General features: G+C 42.3%; 1 protein-coding gene across 1 annotated transcript in view; it reads left to right on the top strand.

The window, feature by feature from the left end:
• CPED1 (cadherin like and PC-esterase domain containing 1) overlaps positions 1–15,562 on the top strand; it is a 225,480-nt gene that overhangs the window by 92,630 nt on the left and 117,288 nt on the right. The window contains exons 8-10 of the mRNA XM_045001870.1: positions 10,311–10,453; positions 12,284–12,356; positions 14,526–14,690. Of these exons, the coding sequence (XP_044857805.1) occupies positions 10,311–10,453; positions 12,284–12,356; positions 14,526–14,690 (381 nt within the window). The remainder of the gene's footprint in view (positions 1–10,310; positions 10,454–12,283; positions 12,357–14,525; positions 14,691–15,562) is intronic.

The raw sequence follows: 15,562 nt of genomic DNA, 5'->3' as shown, positions 1-15,562 counted from the left end.
AAACTTCACAGAATATTCAGCCAAACCTACAATGCCAGTTACCACCTACAGCAGACACAATGAGCCAGGACCTCTGAATGAAGTCAGTGGCGCTATGCCAATTGATGACAGCTGAGGAATTTGGTCCATAATAACTAGAAATGTTCAACCTCAGCCACACATTTCTAAAATGTGGGATTTCTTTGTGAAGTATCTCTCATGTAAATGAAGGAAAAAATGTGCATTACTTGTTGTGTAGCTCCAAAATGTCAATAGTTTACAACAGCAGTAAGGGTCTTCTGCGGCCTGTTGTTTCACCGATTGACATAACAGCCATTATATAATTGGGAATTGAGCATGCATGCAAAAGAGACATAGACCTGGAGAAAATTTGCTAGTAGTGTTGTTTACAATGTATCTCTCCTGCATCCTCTTCCCAAATAGCTCAGTCTCTTCAATTTTAAAAAAAAACTTGGCACCGACAAGATTGATGTTAGTCCCATGGACTGTCAGCAGGTTTCTTTCTTTCTTTATCCTCCCACACTCTCAGGTGCATGGAGCATTCACCATTTTCCACCATTTATTTTAGTCTTGTGCTGGTCTGTTCAGGCTTCTAGCATGCTGATGGATTGTCAGCCTGTATGAATTGCCTGAAATAATGTTGTACACCATTACTCACATACCTGTCTGATATGAAACTAACTAACATGTTCAGAAGCATATATAAACATTTCTTTGCTGGTCTATTCTGCTATTCATTATTAGTAAGAAATTGACCTGGCACTGGAGTTCACCTTGCTAAAAACTTACTATTGCAGACAAAATATGTTTACGGTAGCATCTGGCCTAATAGGCACAAAGGTATACTAGATGTAGTAAGAATGTGGCTGATATGTTGTTGTTGAGAATTTAAAAAGAACTGAGACTTATTACATATAAAATGCTTGGATCAGAGAAGACATAAGAAGTTTAAGTTTAGTAAATTAAACAACATTGTATGGTTGTGTGGAAAATCCCACCATTTTTTTTAAATTAAACTATTGTAAATAATTCTTACAAATCACTTTTACTTGTCCTGGTTATAGTGACTGCGGTTTACAGTGACTTTATCCACCGTCTGTGCCTTAAAAAAATATAAACCTTGTAAAATAATTGCATAAGGTACATACCAAGGAATCTATGTCCAATCAGTGTGTGTAATCATTCCTGTTCATGTCAAGGGACATTATGCACTCTCACTGATGCTATGTCTACACTACGGGATTATTCCGAATTTACATAAACCGGTTTAGCAAAATAGATTGTACAAAATCGAGTGCGCGCGGCCACACTAAACACATTAAATCGGTGGTGTGCGTCCACGGTCCGAGGCTAGCGTCGATTTCTGGAGCGTTGCACTGTGGGTAGCTATTCCGTAGCTATCCCATAATTCCCGCAGCCTACCCCGCCCCTTGGAATTTCCGGGTTGAGATCCCAGTGCCTGATGGGGCAAAAATCATTGTCGCAGGTGGTTCTGGGTAAATGTCGTCAGTCACTCCTTCCTCTGGGAAAGCAACAGCAGACAAGCATTTCGCGCCTTTTTTCCCTGGATTGCCCTGGCAGATGCCATAGCATGGCAATCATGGAGCCTGTTTTGCCTTTTGTGACTGTCACCGTATGTGTACTAGATGCCTCTCACAGAGGCGATTCAGCAGCGCTACACAGAAGCATGCTTTTGCTTTTGCATGACAGCAGAGATGGTTACCAGCCATACTGTACCATCTACCATACCATAAATTGGTAATAAGATGATCATGGTTACCAGTCCTTTTGCACCATTTGCTGCTGTCATAAGTGCCCCTGGCTAAGATCAGCCAGGGGCGCAAAAGCCAAAATTGGGAATGACTCCCTGAGTCAATCCCTCCTTTTTGGTATCTAAAAATAGAATCAGTCCTGCCTAGAATATGGGCAAGTGTACTAGAGAACCACTGTATCATAGAACCAGAGAGCACAGCTGCTCTGTGTCAGATCCTGCAGAAATTATGAGCTGTATGCTATTCACAGGAGATGCTCCTGCAACAACCCCACCTGTTGATTCCGTTCTTCCCCCAGCCTTCCTGGGCTACTGTAGCATTGTCCCCCCACTTGTGTGATGAAGTAATAAAGAATGCAGGAATAAGACACACTGACTTGTTAGTGAGAAATGAGTGGAAGGCAGCCTCCAGCTGCTATGATAGTCCAGACAGGACAGTAAGGAGTGTGGAGGAGAGGAGCCCAGCATCCCTCTGCTAGTCCAGGGGCAATTGAATCTTTTTTTTACACATGAAGGGTGGGGGCTGACAGAGCTCAGCCCCCTGTTTCTATGATGACGATGGTTATCAGCCATACTGTACCATCTACCAGGAAAAATTAGGGCCAGGCACCCTTGATCGACCTGACGGATGCTAGTCAGCATGGTTACCAGCCCTTTTGCACTGCCCCATGTGCCAATAGGCTGATGATGAGGACGGGTACCAGTTGTTTTGCACCATCAGCCACCCATGGCAGGGGGGAGCAAGGATGTTGGTGTTGAGTGCTGCAGCAAGCATCTATCTGCAGCATTCAGTAAAGATAGGGTGACATGTAAAAGAGTCAAGAGAGGATTGTTTTCCCTTTCACTTCTGGGGGTGGGTGGGGGGTTGCGTAAATTGCTGAGCTATGCCCTGACCTCTTAGTGTGGACGAGTGTGGCGTTAAATCGGTTTAATGCTCCTAAAACCGGTTTAAACGCGTAGTGTAGACCAGGCCTAAGAGGCCCTTTATATCGGTATAAGGACTGGTAACCATGATCATCTTATTACCAATTTATGGTATGGTAGATGGTACAGTATGGCTGGTAACCATCTCTGCTGTCATGCAAAAGCAAAAGCATGCTTCTGTGTAGTGCTGCTGAATCGCCTCTGTGAGAGGCATCTAGTACACATACGGTGACAGTCACAAAAGGCAAAACAGGCTCCATGATTGCCATGCTATGGCATCTGCCAGGGCAATCCAGGGAAAAAAGCGTGAAATGCTTGTCTGCCGTTGCTTTCCCAGAGGAAGGAGTGACTGACAACATTTACCCAGAACCACCTGCGACAATGATTTTTGCCCCATCAGGCACTGGGATTTCAACCCGGAAATTCCAAGGGGCGGGGTAGGCTGCGGGAACTATGGGATAGCTACGGAATAGCTACCCACAGTGCAACGCTCCAGAAATCGACGCTAGCCTCGGACCGTGGACGCACACCACCGATTTAATGTGTTTAGTGTGGCCGCGCGCACTCGATTTTGTACAATCTGTTTTGCTATACCGGTTTATGTAAATTCGGAATAATCCCATAGTGTAGACGTACCCTTAGTGTGGACGGGTGTGGCGTTAAATCAGTTTAATGCTCCTAAAACCAGTTTAAACGCGTAGTGTAGACCAGGCCTGAGCAAATAATTGACACCTAAATGTTTTCCTGTATATTGCCAAGGTTGACAGGCCAGGCAATATTCACCAAAATGGGAGACTCTTAGGCCTGGTCTGCTAGGTCACTGGGGGTGGATCGATCTAAGTTACGCAACTTCAGCTACATGAATAATGTAGCTGAAGTCGGCATACTTAGATTTACTTACTGTGGTGTCTTCACTGCGGTAAGTCGATGGCTGACGCTCTCCTGTCGACTCCGCCTGCGCCTCTTGCCCTGGTGAAGTACTGGAGTTGACAGGAGAGCGCTCGGTGGTTGATTTAGCATGTCTAGACTAGATGCGATAAATCGACCCCCGCTGGATCGATCACTGCCCGTCGATCCAGTGGGTAATGTAGACAAGCCCATCAAGTGCTTTGCACTATCTTATGTAATACTTGAAGATTGGACCTGTGTCCAATTGTTCATATTAGCACTTTAATTCTCTGGAGCAGTATTCCCCTAACTACTCTTCAAGATTCTGGTTGTGGCTGATTGGTAACCAAGGGTTCTGTCTTTTTATATTTTGGCAACACTTGCATAGCTTGTCATGTCAATATAGAATTTTTGTATTATATTGATAGGTTTTAAGAAAAGAGATTAACTGATATCAGTGCTTCAGAGTCTTAGAAAATGGTTTAATTACTCAGGTTAACTATTCAGATCTATTCACCCTCCCACCCATCATCCTTTAGAGGAGGCATTTGCTTTCACATAGCTCGTCATGTCTCATGGGAGAGCAGTTGGCACAGAGCTCTGCATCATCTGGTGTTTTACCTTATGTAGTAGGTAGTATTTTGCACTGCCACAGGACTGGCTGAGAATCTGACTCCATGTATGTGCACATGCAAAATGGGTAGTTATGTGCATGATAGTTTTCTGGGTCTAATTACACGTTTTGTGAACTCATGCAACTTTAGATGCTCATCTTAAAATATTGTTCAGAAGTAACTTTCAAAGCATGCAGTACACTAAAAAGAACTTATTAAAGTTAGTTGCTGTTGTGTAACAGTTCCATGGTGTAAGCCAAAATTACCGACTATTGAAATTGTCTCTTGTGTATTGTGCATTTGAAAAATTTAACAAACAAGATGTTTTTTCCAAGTTAACATATGTGCAAACAAAACTGGAACAGTATGCTCTCAGGAAATATGCCTTCTAATACAATTTGGGGATCTCACTTAGAATGGCACATTGTGAAAATCAGGTTATAATATTGCCCTCATGTGGCCTCTTTGGATATTGCCTCAGGACCTTCCAAAAATAATTTTTAATGTAAAATAGAATTAAAACATACATGTAAGTAAAGAGCAAAACTTCTGACACAACAGAAACTTTCAATATTCCTCCCCCCTCATTTTATTTTATAAGGGTGTTTGAATTACCCAATTTTTACCTTTATTTCTTTGGCAGAACAGACGTGAAAGAGCTGTAGGTATCCTTAACTCTCGATTGAGTTTTGAATTAAGCTTGTGATATAAATGAAATTAGGCCCTGATCATGCAAACACTTGTGCTGGTGCCTAACTTTACTACTGTAAGTTGTTAAGCACTTGCATATGTGTTTGCAGGATCGGGGCCTTAATTTGTAATGTTGCCATAGTTGTTTGGTTCCAAAGTCAAAAACCACCTCTCTCTTCCCACCCACTACCTCCAAAAAATCCCAACATTTTAAGTGAGAGTGTATTTTAGACAGGAAAGTAAGACTATTATCTGACCTCCTAACTCACTTTTTTATGCTCTTTTTCTCGCTTACAAACTTCCAGGAGGCATATCTTTAATGGTGGAAGTCCATGTCACCACAAATCCTAGTGAGAAGCAGCTGCTTATTATTGGGAATTATATTTCCCCGTCCAGAAACAGAATCCTTGGAAGTTTGCCCTCAAACTTCTCCTATAACGGTATTTTGGGAAGACACAAGTCTCCCTCCCGTCCCCCCACAACAAGAGGATCCATGAGGAATCCTGTTGGTGGGTCACCATTGCTGTTCCACTTCATCATTTCCAAAAGCCAGGACCATGATTAGGAGGCTATAGTTATTCCAGTCCCCACTCAGAGTACATTAAAGTCAATGGAAGTCTTTTTATTGACTTCATTGGGCTTTGGACTTGGCCTTAACAGCAGAGATCATTAGAGGAAAGGTTGTTAGAAGCCTTTTTTCACTTCCTCCCCACCAGCAGAAATTTAGAAAACATTCTCAAGGATTACCAGTAACCACTGAAATAAGTGGGTAGTTTAAAATAAAATGATACTCAGAGAACATTTTCCACTTAAATGAATTAAAACAAACTTTAGGTGGGATAAATTTGTGGCTTAATCTATTAACAGTCTTCCTTTAAAACTGGTTTATGTAAGAAAAAATATGCACAAATAGGAAATTTACTATACAAAATAGTTGAATAATGTCTTGGTTTCCACCTTCATCAAGTGCTGTGTCAAAGGTACAGGGAAATGGCATCACATAATAATAAATCTGGGCTAGAATAAATAGACATATCCAACAGCTAGCACTATAAACTAATAATAAATTACTGCACTTTTTTCTCTGTGATGTATTCTGGAACCATTGTTTTTGATTATGGGTACATTTTTCTCCCATTACATGTTACAACTTTTTCTACTGACAATGATTCATCAATCACTGTAGGTAGAAGATCATGTGTAGATAGATCTGTGTGTGGCAGTGTGCAGTACTGGGGATAGAATTATTGTGGAATACATTTCTTTAGTCTTTTTGCACAGATCCAATCTGTAGGTTGGGAGATGCATTCGTTATCCTGGTTTCTCCAAATGTATACTCAAAGAGGCGTGTGTGTGTGTGTGTGTACACATAAATACACAAATTGTGTGGACTTGGCAAAGAAATATCATTAAGCATAGCTATTTTCCATGTGGTGCAAAATAAAAGGAATGAATTCAAGAAAGCTAACTAGAGGTAGAAAGGCTTATGTTGAAAAAAAAATGTATCATATTAAGAAGAACTTATTCTTCACTAAAATAAAACACACAGACATTTTCAAAGGAAAAACTGTCACATAACAAAGCCTCTGAAGCTATGCATATCCCCTTAGCAGTGAAACTACAGTGGGATCACTGCACAGAGGAACACCGTGACCTTGGCACTCTGGTGTGCCAAGCTGTCTCCATATTTCAGCCCATTATTGCTTAAAATGTAGCCAACAATATGAAAAGGAGACATATACATCCTCCCTTCAGGAAGCAATTCTTATCTCACAGCATGTTCTCCTTACATAAAAGGTGTTATTCTACATACGTCCTCATACATTTATTGCAGGGTTGCTTAAAAGTTAGAAAGCACATTCTAGGTCACCTAAGATCCAACCCACCAGTTCGTACTGGTTCTTAACCTGTTCTGTACCTTTTCTTATTTCTGTTTTGATACCACATTCCAAACCAGTTGCCTGTGAAGGTGCCTGTACTAGGACATTGAACAAATGTATCTTGCCTTTGACAGGCTTTATATTTGCTAATGCCACACACGATAGGGTAGAGAACCCCACTTGCCCCTCACCGAACCTCAAGCTCTTGGTTTTTTCCACAACCTCTGAAGAGTCAGGAACTTAACCAGAAGTAAATGCTGCACCCATGTTCAATGCCAATGACTTTATCTGCCACCTAGCCAGGAAGGACACAGCCACAATTAGTAAAAGGGACTAGCAAAGAGTTGCTATGAGAAGTCACATGTATAACCCCAACCTTAATATGAGTCCTTGACACTTAAATAACAAAATAGATCTAACTTAACAACTAGTCCAAATGGCCCTCCAGGCTCCATTTTACAACAGAGCACCTCCTGCCTCTAGCACTGTAGTGTGAGCTCACAGTGGGGAGTCCCAGGCTTGGCTGCCTCTCAAGGAATCTGTCGCCATGGTCACCATGCTGGTCAGGGCTGCTTCTGCTGGGTCTGGACTGCTCTCCCAGCTTGGCTATGTCTGTGCACCTGATTTTCTGTCTGGGTCAATCTCCCAGTGCTGGGGTCTGGCTGTGATTAGGCTTTTTCCCTCCAGCAGCAGCAATGCATGCTATCTGTTCATGCTCTGTAGCCTTCTCCCAGAGCCAATCAGGTGGTCTGCAAACCCCTTCCCTGTTCTTGCTTGATCAGGGCTGAGCTCTTGCTCTGTAGCAGTTCTGCTCCTTCATTGGGAGGTGGGCTGGCCACAAGTGGCATTTCCTTCCAGTAATCTAACAAAGCAGGGCTCTGGGGACAGAGGGTCCAGCTCCCTTCTCAGCCTGCTGCCTAATCAATCAGGTCTATGTGGCTGGCACCTTCACATGGCTGATGTGTCAAGTGGAGGTTCCCAAAGAGCCTCCTGTACTGAGATTCCAGCAGAGCTACCATTTGTACCTGGCTGCAGTGAACCCCAGTTATGCCAGCCAGTGATCTCCAGATCAGCACTCTCTGGCCACATCATCTCCTCAACACACTCCTGATGTGGCCACTAAAATGGGGTTGGGGATAGAAGAGGGCAGTGTAGAGATGTCTCGAACAATTCTACCCCTGGTCATGCAAGCCCTCAGCTACAGCAACTTTATGGGCCTTTGGGTTGCTTTGGTGGCAAAAAGGGACCACAGCCAGCACCAGAATCTGTCCCCACAAATTCATTTGTAAAGAATATCCAGGGGCAGAAGCTAGCTCAAGGGAATAATTAAATGTAAACAAGCTAAAGCCCTAGTTGTGTCACACTTCTGATCTATCCATGAGCATGCATGTGTGAAGATTGTAAATGGGAAGTATTTGATTAAATCATATGTAGTCTGCCTTTCAGGCCTTTAGCTGAATATTCAAAACTCTATGTGTGTTTTTGAGAATTACAGTAGAATGAAATAATTTGTGTCACTGAGCCCACACAATGCTTATTTAACATGACTGGAAGTTGGTTGGTTGGTTTGTTTAATATAGCACCAAAGAGGAGTAAGAAAAAGCATGTTATTGTTGGTTTAGCCAATTCATTCATTTTTTCATGACTTACCCTGAAGCAAAAGTAATTATAATATAACTGCACTGTAACGATGGGCCAAATGCAGCTCCTTCCACTGTAAGCCCCAATACCCCTAAAATCAGCAAGAATTGTATTGGTCCCTGTAAACGTCCACTGTTGAGGTTCACCCCTCTCTGGGGCGGCTGGGAGCCAGGCCGCCTCAGTACACGAATCGGGTGAGCTGGTGACTTAGCCTGGTGAGGCAGGAAACAGTCAGGAGCTCAGGCCCTCAGGCAGGGGCTCAGCAAACAGTTTAGTATTCAAGCCCCGGACCTAGGTCAGGGCGGGGCAGCAAACTACAATTCGAGGCTCAGACCCTCAGGCAGGGGCTGAGCAAAGTAGCTCAGTATATAAGCCCAGGCCCTTGGGTCAGGGCGGGGCAACAAACAGTAGTTCAGGGCTCAGACCCTCAGGCAGGGGCTGAGCAACCAGTTCAGTAAGCCCAGGCCCTAGGTGAGGGCGGGGCAACAAGCAGTTCAGTAAGTTAAGAAGCCCAGGCTCCTAGGCCTAAGCGTCAGGGCGAGGGGGAGACTGCCACCCGTGAGTGGGGTGGCAGGGGGGACGCAGGCTCGCCCACTCCTCTGCGTCCCAGCCCGGGGCCCTAACAGCGGCAGGCGGCCTGCTGCTGTGTCAGTGGGGATCCTGGCCGCAACACACTGACATTGGCTCTGGGTCTGCTGCAGCCAGACTAGGGTCGGCTGCCCCCGGGCTACTTCCAACCTCCCCCTCTACCGGTACCTCTGTCTCAGCGGCATCTTCCGCAGCGTCCCACACCATGGGCTCCTCAGGATACTGAGCGAGGGGTAAACTGGGCAGCTCCTCGGGGTCCCTTTGTACCAGCCGGCCTAGGGGCTCTTCCAGTGCCTGGTCGGCGTCCAGGCTCCGCAGGTACGGCCAGTCCTCGGGTCGGTTGCAGGCGGCGGGAGTCTCCCCAGCGGGAGCTAGGGCACCAGCGTCTGGCCTCTCCGGCAGCCAGGCAGCTTCTGAGCCCTGGGGCTGGGCTTTTATACTTCCTGTCTTGCGCCTTGACCTCTGGGGGGCGGGCACAGGCTCCTGCGGCTCCGCCCACTTTGGCGTCCGTAAGAGCTCGCCCCTCTCTGGGGTGGCTGGGAGCCAGGCCACCTCACTACAGTCCCACTATGTGTGGGAACTGTGTTCTGCTCCATTAGCCCTCTCCCTGCTGTGGTGGGAAGGGTGGATTTGGGTGAGTGGTGGGAGTAAGTTGAGGGGGCAGTGGTGTATAGGCCAGTGGATATGCCAGTATGGGGATCAATGGGACTAAACTCTTCATGCAAGGCATATGCAGGAGCCCCATATATGGATTGTTGTATTAGTAATGATGTGACTGGCTACATGATGGGGTGTCGGTGGGGGAAAGATTGATTTCACCCTGACCACTTTTCCATCCTCTGCATAAAGCTTGTTTACTCAGGCTCAGGGCTCATAGCCAAAGGGGAAGGACATCAGCATTTGGCCCAATATGTAACCAAGAAGAAAGGATTTGGATTTGAATATGTTGCTGCTGTCAAGTTTTTCTACTGCAGCAGAACTAAGCATGAGAAGTTTCCACTTCATGTAATATGTTAATAGCAAAATGTTTTATGAAAATGAATTTAGGCTGTGGGACTTCTGTGTCTAAATGCAGTGCCTTCTGGTACCAATTAATGCACAGTTTATTTCAGATTTTCTTCTTTATAAATGCAAATAACTTATCTGCTAGAATATGGAGAGAACATTTAATTTCATTCTTCATTTAATGTGGGACCTGGTAGAAAATAAAGATGGCATTCTTATGCAATTTTGACATCTGCAAGCCTTTTAATGTATGGTCCTTAAAAGCATAGTAGGATAAGTATTTAAGAATTTGTGTAACATCTTTCACAGCTACAAAGATTTTTTGAGACATTCTTCAAATCCAGTTCCCCTCAACAAGCCTTTGATAATATGAAAGAAACGATAAGTAAACTCTTACTGGTAGCTGAGGCATTCACTGAATCACCCAACGTCGGACCAAAGACCTCCAGTAGGTAAGAAGCTACTATAAATAAATGCTAAGTTATTGTCAAGTTCTTTAGAATATTATGGAAAGTAGTTGAGTAAATAGATTCTGCTGTAACAAAGAAACTGATATTTCATACTTGGTATTAGAATGAAATAATGTGTTTGGCAAATAGAGATCTTCAACAGCAGAGGCATCCAGCTTTCTCAACTTGAGGGCCAAACATATTATTTCAAAAAAAGTCAAGGAGTTACAATCAATACCTTGGGTCAGATTCTGTGTCCTGTTCCGCTTCTTTTGTATTGCTCAGGCAGCACAAAGTGAGCAGAAACCTCCCACAAATGGGGGAGTCCCCAAAGAATGTGAAGCTGGCATAGCTGTCTCCTGTGCTTCCCTACTTTGAGCCCCTGGTGTAGAGGGTGTAGAGGGATGAAAGAGTGAATTGCTGAAGCTTATTGTGCTCCAGCTGTCTCCATTTGGCATATGGTCTTTTGGGGACTGTAGCTGACTGGTGCAAATTAGAGCAGCCCCTGGCAGCTATAACCAGGGCTGGAGCAGGGAATTGCAACTGATCTGAATATTAGCACAATTTTAGAATACTGTCCTAAGTATTACACCTCTGGATGTATGCCTTAATAATACTGTATCACCTTTTTATTGGATGATTAGGTCATTGCAGTCATTCCTACTGGATTTTTTAGTTTTATATGGACCAGATACTTGACTTTTTTATAGTAAATATACATGTTTTATACAGCTACTTGAGGGCCTAGTTGTTGAGCAGCAATAAAGCTCATTATGTGTCCTAAAGCACTAGGAATAGAATATATTGTGTGTGAGAGAGAGATACTGTGACTCTAAATATAGAGTTATTTTCAAAGTTGTGGAAAACCAACTAGCTTGGGTTCACATAGTTTCACCAAACCAAATTGATGGGTTGGATGTTGTATGCGACATCCAAGTTTTCATGTAGTTCCAGGCTTGTATGAATCCAAAATCCCACCACACAATTGCAGCAAAGACCATTGGGGTCACAATGAAACTCATGAGTTTTGCTACCTACTCACCCTTATGTAACATCTGTTTTCCCAAAAATGTCATCCATCCAGTTGCAGAACCCCACACTCTCCAGCAGGCACTTCCTTCCTCTATATCGTTCCCCTCCCCCAACACACCCCAAAACCCTCACATACCACAGAATGCACTAACATTAACAGAAGAATACCTAGATTAAAAAGACCCCATAACATTAGAAATCCCCATTCCATCCCGTCTGTGCTTGGTGCATCTGGTGGTGTATTAGGTCTCAGAGTACAATAATGGGCTTCTGAAGCAGCAACAATGGATTAGAGCAGCATTTCTCAGTGCAGCTACTGCCAAATTGGACAGGGAATGAGTGGTGGGCAAGACTGTGTTTATATCTTTAAAGTAAAGTTTAAAACTGGCCAGTGTGTGTGTGTATAACTTCTCTCTACTGGATGAGATCAGTATTGTTAATCTATGTATCAGAAGAACTACATTGCTTACAGTCATGGAGGCTCTCCATTACTCCATTGCTAGCGAAATAGGGTTCTGTCCTCTCTGTCACTGTCCAGTCCTAGGTGGCCATGGATTTTAACACAAAACCTATTTTACTTGGTCTGTTAAAAGAAACAACAGTGAAAAACAACATAATGGCTTGAAGTCAATAGGCCAGCATCTCAGTTGGTCTAAATAGTATCACTCCATTTAAGTCAATGAAACTGTGCTGATTTTCACCAGCTGAGGATCTAAACCTATCTGCATGTAACTTTATTGACTTTTTCTCTTTTACTTACAGTTATCTCACATGCCGTATTCTTGTCATGTTTAATTTCAGATGCAGTCTATGTTTTCAAATGTTAACCTTTGACATTGGGTTCAACACCTCCACTTATCCAGTAGTTCTTGAGGTAAGCAAGTGCCAATCACATTTTTAAAAACGTATAACATTTTTTAAAGCAAGTAAGTGATCAAATGGATGGAGGGGATTTATTTTCAGTATTTTTTTTAATTGTTTCCCCTGGTGTTCGGAGCTTTCTAAACTCAAAGGGAGGAACTGGCCCTTCCCAAAAGAGCATAGACTAAAAAGAAAAGTACAGTAGAGAATTGTCATTGATGATTGCCCCCAAACCTCTAAGCAACTATGCACAAATGTACAAATAAATGTGTGAATACATTAGTAAGTGGAGTCTTGAGAGTCAGGGCTGGCTCCAGCTTAGCAAGCAGGTGCTTGAGGCGGCCACTCTGGAGAGGGGTGGCATGTCCAGGTATTCGGTGGCAATTTGGCAGAGGGTCCCTCACTCCCACTAGAAGCGAAGGACCTCCCGCTGAATTGTCGCAGATCGCGATCATGATCATGGCTTTTTTTTTTTTTATGGCTGCTTGGGGCAGCAAAACCCCTGGAGCCGGCCCTGTTGGGAGTGGAAGAGTTGTTAAGGGACTATGGAATAATATTGACGTCTACTAAGCACTAAGATCTCAACATCTGTAAACAACCTGGCTAGAAGTCATTGTGGCCTAACGGAGCAGGCACTGGCTGTGGAACGGGGCTCAATCTTAGAGCACAGCTTGGCATAGGTGACTGGAAGAGGCCAAGGTCTTGGGAATGGCTGAAATGTCTCCCAGTGCAAGTCTAAATGCTGCCCTAAATTGTGCTGGCTTGTACTGCTCCCCTAGAGGCCATTATGCCTACAAAGATCTATGAAGCATAACATACTCTGACCTCCATCATGCTGCCTTCCGCTTCCCAGACCACCCTGACATACCCTCTACACACAGGAATGTGGTGAAGAGCCCATTATGCCAACTTTGTACCACCTACTATTCCCCCTCCATCAGAGGAATTCTCGACTGTCCCTTTAGGGCAGCTTTCCAGCTGTTTTGCACTGCTTCAGGGAATTTGAAAAAGCTGTGTCTTCTTTTGTCTGCACAAAAGAAAAAAAAGGAAAAATATATTTTAAAAATACCCAGGGACATTCCAGAAACAAAATAATAATAAATCTTGATTTAAAAAAATCAATTTAGGTTGCTAAGTGAAATCTGTGCCGTTTCCTATTACGTAATCTACAAAATGCAAAGAAATGAGTAGACATAGTAAACCTTGCACTGTCCACAAAATAAATATAAAGACGTTGTTCTTATCAAGTATAAAGAAATGCATATTTCATCATAACTTAATAACCTCAAGTTGGACTCTAAATAAATATAGTACTTTCATCAGTAATCCTCAAATCAAAACCCTTTTGAAAACAGAAGTTCTTTCTACATGCTATAGACACCTCTTGATCACCTTCAAATGGAAGTCAAAATAAATACATATTTTAGATCATGTTCTAGTAAATCACTAGTGATAAATGCTTTGCTATGATAATATGTGTAACAACATTATTCTAAAAAAATTCAATTATAAGTACTTCTAAAAGAGATCTACTGTCAGCAACTAAATATTAACAGATATTAATACAGTATTTCTTAAATACATTTGGATACAGAAGTAAAGAAAACAAGAATGTTATATATAAACCCTGATGGAAGTGAGTTGCAGTTGTGTTAGGATTGTGAAATGAATTTCTCTATGATTGATAGAAATTATGTGATTGTTTGTTATGTCTAATGTAAAATGTATGTCCTTAACTATTCAAGTTATGCTCATTACTAAGCTTTAAGAAGTTGAGTTTTGTGTATAGCATGTAGTCACTTAGCAATCTTCACTCTTAAATTGTTTTTATATATATAAAAAGGCTGGACATTTTTTAAACATACGCTTCAAAAACACATTAATTTATACGACAGTGCTATGCTCTTCTCAGTGCACTAGAGGTCAGCAAACACAATGATGTTTAATTGTTAAAGAAAATGAAATAGTATTTGCTGTGTTACAATTCTACTTATTGTATCAGAAGTAATATACATAGTAAAATACTACTACTTTATTTGTTTACCATCTATGTGCATTTGATTCCTTTTTTTATTCATGCCATTTATAATTCCTTTGAATAAATAAATAACTCCAGCTTAGATATATCAGGGAACACTGGATTTGATATAAAAACTGTACGTTAATTCATTTTTTTTTCAAGGTGCATGAACACTTTGACTTTCAAGTTGATGACTTGAATTTTGAGGACCAAACTGTAAAAGAATTCCTTCTTGAGGATACGTTCAAGTTTATCTTGTCTAATAAGTCTTCAGCTTCCAGTGTCTTTGAGACTTTACAGAACATTTACAAATTAGCTATGATTAAGGTAAGAATTGATTTTGTAAACATTTTTCTTATTACAAATTAATTGAAAATATTTAATTCTCAATGATAACCTTTTCTTTGTGAGGGTTTTTTTTCTAAACTACAAAATGAAATATTTGTTCAATCAGAACTTTTGGGGGCTAGTCAGAGTTGTATGAAACTGTGAAAAACATATTATGATGACACCTTGCATGGAATTTTCTTTCTTTCTTTCTTTCTTTCTTTCTTTCTTTCTTTCTTTCTTTCCATTTTCCAACTCTCAAGAGTTCACATTTTCAAAGCTGCAATAGTGTGAAATTCTGTGTGTTTTCAAGTAAAAGCAGTTTTGCTTAATGATGGGACCAAATTCCCTTTTTAGTATGCAGCTTTTGTGAAATGTTTGTGAATACAGAACTAGTTTCAAATTATCTATAAAATGCAAAACAGTCACATTTCAGCACATCACATTTCTCTACAAATATTACACACCCCTTTGTGCTAGTTATCTCTCACCAGATTCTCTCTTACACCAAACTAACATTGAACACAGCAGACTTGGAAGAAGGAAGAGTTATCAGGCAGCTTGTTTGGTCTCACCAATTCTTTGCCCCAGCCCTGGCTCAGGTTAGTGCAGGTAGGGGGCTGCTCTAACTTTCACCAGCTGGGTATGGTGCCCAAGGGACTATGTACCAGTTAAATATAGCCAAAGCAAAATGGTCTCCACCTAGGGTATGCAGCAGCAGCAGATTCATGTAGCCATGATATAGCTGTGGTGACGGTGTGTAGCATGGACTATCATGTTGAATGATTCCTTGCAAGTCTGCTTCTTTCAGCAAGAGTCATTATGGGAAGATTTAGACTCTTAATTTCCTCAAAATTGCATCTTTCAGCCTG

This window comes from Mauremys mutica, chromosome 1 (genome assembly GCF_020497125.1).
Source record: "Mauremys mutica isolate MM-2020 ecotype Southern chromosome 1, ASM2049712v1, whole genome shotgun sequence".
Taxonomy (NCBI): Eukaryota; Metazoa; Chordata; order Testudines; family Geoemydidae; genus Mauremys; species Mauremys mutica.
Note: the sequence above shows the minus strand (reverse complement) of the source record. Positions and strands in the feature narration are given on the sequence as shown.